The sequence below is a fragment of the Montipora capricornis genome, chromosome 6 (assembly GCF_036669925.1).
Source record: "Montipora capricornis isolate CH-2021 chromosome 6, ASM3666992v2, whole genome shotgun sequence".
NCBI lineage: Eukaryota > Metazoa > Cnidaria > Anthozoa > Scleractinia > Acroporidae > Montipora > Montipora capricornis.
This window is the reverse complement of record NC_090888.1, coordinates 19,280,485-19,286,934: the sequence shown is the minus strand read 5'-3', so window position 1 is coordinate 19,286,934 and position 6,450 is coordinate 19,280,485. Positions and strand designations below refer to the sequence as shown.

Below are 6,450 nucleotides of genomic sequence, written 5' to 3'. Positions count from 1 at the left end.
TTGTAACTTTAATCATATTCAACAGTTATTTGCCAAAGGCAAAGTGAGTTTACATCTGAGACGAATAATTGTTTGAGTATAACTTCAGAGCTGAACCGACAACAGTGATAATCGACATAGCGAATAATTGATAACCGACACAGTTTATTTTTGTTGTAAAGGTCACGAGTGCCTGCGGGAGCCGTGCCATTTTGTTTTGCCTTATATTCACCAGCTAGTGCGTGCGGTGAATATAAAATCATATTATTATTTCTGTAGGAAACCAGTCAACCAATGAGATTGCTGGAAACTCTTTGTTGATCTCCGAAATTCTGCTAATTTATTATGGTTGCTGTTATTCCAGCCCCACATTTATAGCTCTAGTGGCATTCAGACATAGGCATTTAACACTGTCATATAGCAATTAAAAATTGTGAAATAAATAGAGGATACTACATGGCCGCGCTGAGATACGAAATTTCTCTTCGAGTGTCGAAAGATATTTCACAAGTGAGCACAGCGAATGAGTGGAATTTTTCAACACGATAAGAGAAATTTCGTATTTCCAAGCGGCCGTGTAATATCCTCTATTTATTTCACAATTTATTATATATTTCACATATTTATTATTTAAGCACCAATGAAATACTAAATAATTCCACGAAATGCATCGCAAGGCGCGATTTTCATATGTAACCATAGCAACAGTGATCTTTTCATGTGTGAAGATATGTTTTCGCATGAAAGCTCACTTGGTATTTCATTGGTGTTTATATAATAATAATAATAATAATAATAATAATAAGAAGAGAAGAAGAAGAAGAAGAAGAAGAAGAAGAAGAGGAAGAAGAGGAAGAAGAAAAAGAAGAAGAAAAAGAATTTCACACCTCTTTTTTTTCTGAATTTGGAAAAGAAATATGGAGACTTTTGATCAGTTGATATTCTGTGAGTTAATTAGAATAAGCAATTTAATTTGTGTAAGGTTGCCTTAAATTAAGTCGCCTTATATTTTCGGCATTCTTTTCTTAAGTCGTCTTAAGTTACGGTGACTTAAGGTCCCAGAGTAGGCCTCAGGTTCGTTCTAATATCCAGGAATCCTCTGTGATTATAGTCAACAGAGCATGTGCCATCAGGTGTGGGGGTTGGCGACAGTTTTTTCAGCGGCCGTGCTAAATATTTACGCAGTAAAGACTGGATCTGAGTTTGTGACGAAATACTCGACTTCCAAACTTTCCACTCTGGAGAGCGGATATAAAGTGTCAGAATTGCATGCCCGAATTCACAGGATACGTGTGGACGGAAGGAAAATCCGCAAAAATAAGTTGCTGATTCAAATTATCCGGATACGTATGGACGGAACTTTTTAATGAGAGAAATGGAAAAAAGCCTTTTAAGACTCGTAATACATTTACGAAGTATAAAAGCACGAGTACTTAACGAATTAGCTTGAATTATATAATTAAAGCAAAGAAATAAGTGACTGATGTCAAAACCCCAAGGTTAAAAGTCGTTCTTCTAAGACGTTTGATAAGACTTTAATACTGCAAGATTTCTTTGTTAAGAATGATTTTGTTTTGAAGGTACGGAAGGAATTTCCCGGTTTAATAGCGAATGAAATATTTCGAAATGCTTCAATGCTCTAGCGAATCGTTTGCCTTGTTTAAGCAGGACTCTAAGCTGCACTGCACGACCTAACACATCGGTACATGCCTCCACAGACGAGCAAGTGGTTATCGACAGCTTCTTAGCTGTCGATAAACGTTATATTCATGTATTACAAAACATCACATGCGTGAATCGAGTTAAGCATTATTTAAGCCCGTTACACAAGAGGAAGTTTGAAGTTTTCCGTGACAAGTGTCTTTGTTCAAAAACTAGCATGCTAGCTTTTGAACAAGGGCACTTGTCAAGGAAAAAATTTACTAGTCAGGGACGATATTTGCTGGTGTAAATTACTTGTCAAGTGCACTTCTCAAGGAAAACTTGACATATTTTTTATTTACACTACCAAGGAAAACTTGTCAAGGAAAAAAATGTCAAGGAAAACTTGCAAGTGTGTAAAGTCGGCAAGGTTTCCTTGACAAGTGGGGTTGTCAAGGAAAACTTGCTAGTGTAAATGAGGCTTTATAAAGCTTACAAATAGAGAAAAAATTCAAGCAGTCGACAACAAAGCCAGTTAAGTAGTTGTCGATGACAAATGCGGTCGTTTTGTTATCGACAATTTCCATTCTCCTGTCTGTCAACAAGTTATTGATTACGGAAAGTCCATTTAACATCAACGCAAAAGTCAGCGGCTCTTCATTCTGCCCGATATAAACATGCGCATTGCAATTAAGTTACTAGGCTCCTGAAAACGGCTCCTAAATTTTTCGCAAGTGGAAAGGCATTTTCTAACAATGACAGTTGTCGATTCAATTAACTTCTCGACTGGAAATAGTCGTCGATAACAACTTGACTCGCCTCTAGAGGCCCTATACACACGTGAAAATCTTAGGATAAAAGACGATCAGGTCATTTCCTCAATGCTTTCGCTTGATTGCACGTATATTGTAACGAGCAGGAAACTGTACAATGGCTCCCTTCATCTGAAGCTGATAGCCTTCCTCTGCATCAAAGGTGAAGTGCTGAAACAAAAGCGAGATGAAAAGGAAGAGCTCAATTTTGGCCAGGGCTTCTCCAGCACAGACACGGCGCCCACCACCAAAGGGAAAGAAGTTATCAGGGTTTGCCACTAGCTTTCCATTCTCATCAATATGGCGGTAGGGGTTGAATATGGTTGGATTTTCCCAGCATTTAGGATCCATGTGAACCGCCTCTGTGTTGGGAAACACGATAGTGCCCTTAGGAACACGGTACCCACGAAGCGTTGTATTTTCAATGGTTACATGAGGTACAGCTAATGGAACTATGTTACCAACCCTTAGTGACTCCAGGATCGTTGCTTGGACAAGGGGGAGATCGGGTCGGTCATCTAATGTCGGTCGTCTGTCGCCAAGTACGTCATCTAATTCGCGCTGAATGTCTTCTTGGTATTTCGGGTGCGTTACCATAAATGCCACCACGAATCTCAATGCTGTGCTCGTGGTTTCATAACCGGCAACAAACATGTCATGAATGGTTGTAACGAAGCGATCTTCGGAAAAAAGATCGGCCTTTTCCTCCTCCGATTTGCACTCTGCTTCAAAGTCGCGTTGGGCACAAAGCATAGCTGAAGTGAAATCTTCAACTGGTTCTGTGGGATCAAAATTTTCTTTCGTTTGCTTTAATCGTTTTCGAATTATTTTGTGTATTTCCCGAACGGGTTCCATCCAGCGTTCGTAGATCCTTGTTGGCAAATAACGCACCCAGGGGAAAAAATCCAAAATTAAAACTTTTTGAAAAGCATCGACATTTGCTACGAAGGCCGCGTTTAGCTTCAACATCCTGTCCAAGTCTGGACTTTGAGTATCAGAGCCACCTTTGAATGTAATACCGCAAATGATATTAGCCACAGCTTTCATCAGGTGATCAGCGGGATCGAAAAGCTCTCCTCTTTGGTCTTCCATGAATCGTATCAGTTTTTCTGCTTGGCATGTCACTCGGCTTTCTATTAGAGGAATGTTGGAAAGGTACTGGCGCAGTGCAGTCATGAAAAGTTTACGGTAAAACTTCCACGCAGGACCATACTCAGCAAAAACAAGGTCCTTGCAACCTAGGATGAAAAAAAACATATTACACATTGACAAAGGCAAGGGCGCGGGCACACCTCTAATTCTCAAACAGCCGGAGCTTTTTCCGATTTAAAATGTCGTGAACCGACTGACAGTACTACTCCTCCCCCTTCCCCCTCCTCCACCCTGGAGGGGATGCTATTGTATCTGAGGGTTACCCTCAGCAGTATGCCGCCAGTGTCAAATATACACCTGGGTGCAGAGAGACAGTGTGGAGCAAAGTTCTTTCTCAGCAACAGCAGACTGTGACAAACCTAATCTTAAAACCCTTAAATATTATTGCGAAGGCAAGTAACGCATTTTATTTAGTTGAGAATATGGTGTCACCCAACTGTAACATCAGCATTTGTATAGGAAAACGCGTAATCTAATCGCAAAAATCCGAAATCAATAAGTGCGAGTTATGTTTGACGAAATTCTCAAAATTGTTGTACACTGGTCACCCTTTTCGTGATGGATTCTTAAATTAGGAAAGATTTATAGCTGCGTGCTGCGTGCTGTTATGAAAAATTTAATTACTGTTTGAATGAATCTTTTATTCACCGAGTCCTTTTACGGGAACACATGAGCCCAACAAACTGACCTGCTCGCAACTGGGTGCATGGCTTAACAGCTCAGTTGGTAGAGCATTGCACAGGCATCAAAGAGATCATGGGTTCGAATCTTACATATCCAGATAAGTGCGAAGATCTCTCTCTCTCTCTCTCTCTTTTTGTCTAAAAGGAACTCAGTAAATCTATTTCGTTTTCCTCTAAAACCAATTAGCAAGTTAACATGAAAAACCGTGCAAAAATAAAATTTTCTGGAGCGTATCTAAAGGTACTGTCCCGACTGGAGAAACCGAAATTCGCTACGTATATGTTATTCACCGGCCGGGGAAGTCCGTATCGAGAAAAGCTGTGCCCCAGGTCTCGAGTACGGCCCGAGGCCTCAGGCCGAGGGCCGTACTCGAGACAGAGTCCGTATTTTCCCAATACGGACCGACCAAGGCTGGTGAATAACATTTTTATTCATTTCTAAATTATATTTTAGAAGGTAGGACAAACTATTTCTTCGTTCGTTCGTTCGTTCGTTCGTTCGTTCTTCTTCTTCGTTTGGGTAATAAAATTCGCTTTCACTGTGATAGCTTTCGTCAGAATCCTTTGTTTTTTTTTTTTTTTGAGAAAGTTGAATAATAACACTGCTCTATTGCAAAAAACAATTAAGACAGATTGAAACTTCACTCTGCACTCAGCGTAGTTGGTTACCATGACCGTGAGAGATAGGAGGAGATAGGAGATACTGCCCGCTCCCGGAACCAATCAGATTGCAGGATTCTCAGGATACCGCCCGCTCACGATCAAAGAAATAAATAAAGAGATTTATTTTATTTTTTTACTTTTTTTTTACAACCTACCTAAGAACAAGTCGTAGTAAGCACGCGTTCGTGGTCTTCCAGCGTATGCAACAGATTTAACTAGTAGCACCTCTTTGACAGCCTCAGGCGTTGAAACCATCAGGAACTTGAAGCTTCCAAGTTTCAAAGAAAAATCGCCGCCGTAGTATTTGCTCAGACTACAAAATAAGATAATTTGAGTAATCGAGAGATTTCCACAAAATGAAGTTATTGGTCTGAAATAATAAAAAGACTTCTTTCTCACACACTGAAGAGTGACAGGGCGGAAACAAAATAGAAAATTGCTTGTTAGGTACTGGTAGCATTAGACCTCTTAGCTTGTAAGTTTTGTTTTCCCATTTCAACCCCTGTGTTTGCATTGTATACGTTATTTGCAACGTTTTTATTCACTGACAGAAATCATCCGAACTTCCAGCACGTGAATAAGCCATAGCGGATCAGTCTACTGTCGTGATTAATTAATGTTGTGTATCATTTATTGTTTTGGTTATGAAGAATAAGGGAGAGGGTGGGTGCTTAAAAGAAGGGGCAGGGGGGGAGGGGCTAACTAGCTTTTATGCTCTGAATGGGGGGGGGGGGGGAGGGGGGCTAAATAGAATGCGTTCTCCTTCGCCGAACGCAACAAACCGTAAACCAATATTCTAACTATAAGCTCGAAAGATTGACATTATAGTTTAAACACAATATGAAGACAATATGAAACTTGTGGGATACGTGTTTGGCACCGCTTGGCTGATTACAAATTACACAAGAGTATTTACGCTATCCATATGAATATAAGCGTTCAAGGAGTTACTTATAGAAGTCATGCTTCAATGAAAGCAAAATTAAGATTTTGGAACTTATGCAAGTAGGTCGCACCCAGTTGCTTGAAAGCCTTTTAACGCTATTTGGTGTTTTTATATTCTTGTTTTAACATCCCTTTAGAAACTAAGGGTAAAAAAGAAGAGGAATAGCTTTATCGCACCATCAACAAACAGGTCCCATCAATACTGCACTGTACATGTTGTGATAATCATTAGAACGTTTTTTTTTTTTTTTGGACGGACCACAGTTTCCTTGTGGAAACGTTTCGGTTAAGTAAACGCCGACGAGCTAACGAGACAACTTTGTAAAACGTCTATTCAACCTCTTGGACCTAACTCACCTTTCGAAGGTTTCGGCCATCTTGTCAACTTTCGTTTTAAGAGATAAGATGTTGCCCACAATGGGCAGGCAAGTCAGACGTGGCCCCCGCGGCATGTCTCTGAATTCGTACAACACTTTCACATAATGCAGAAGGAAGAAAAGTAGCAATACCAAAATGATATTTCCAAGGCTGAGTAAATTGCATATTGCATTTAGCAGAAGCAAAGCCATCGTCCA

General features: G+C 40.1%; 1 protein-coding gene across 2 annotated transcripts; it reads right to left on the bottom strand.

Moving 5' to 3' along the window:
- Positions 1–1,329: 1,329 nt before the first annotated feature.
- LOC138050324 (steroid 17-alpha-hydroxylase/17,20 lyase-like) lies at positions 1,330–6,450 on the bottom strand. 2 transcript variants are annotated; one of them, XM_068896678.1, is made up of 4 exons: positions 6,233–6,450; positions 5,086–5,243; positions 2,898–3,670; positions 1,330–2,603 (listed from the first exon to the last, which is right to left on the bottom strand). In XM_068896678.1, the coding sequence occupies exons 1-4, from the start codon at positions 6,442–6,444 to the stop codon at positions 2,499–2,501; spliced, it is 1,248 nt and encodes a 415-aa protein (XP_068752779.1). In that variant the 5' UTR covers positions 6,445–6,450; the 3' UTR covers positions 1,330–2,498. The 2 variants fall into 2 exon arrangements, with proteins under 2 accessions (XP_068752779.1, XP_068752778.1); XM_068896677.1 differs by having other exon boundaries at positions 1,330–3,670.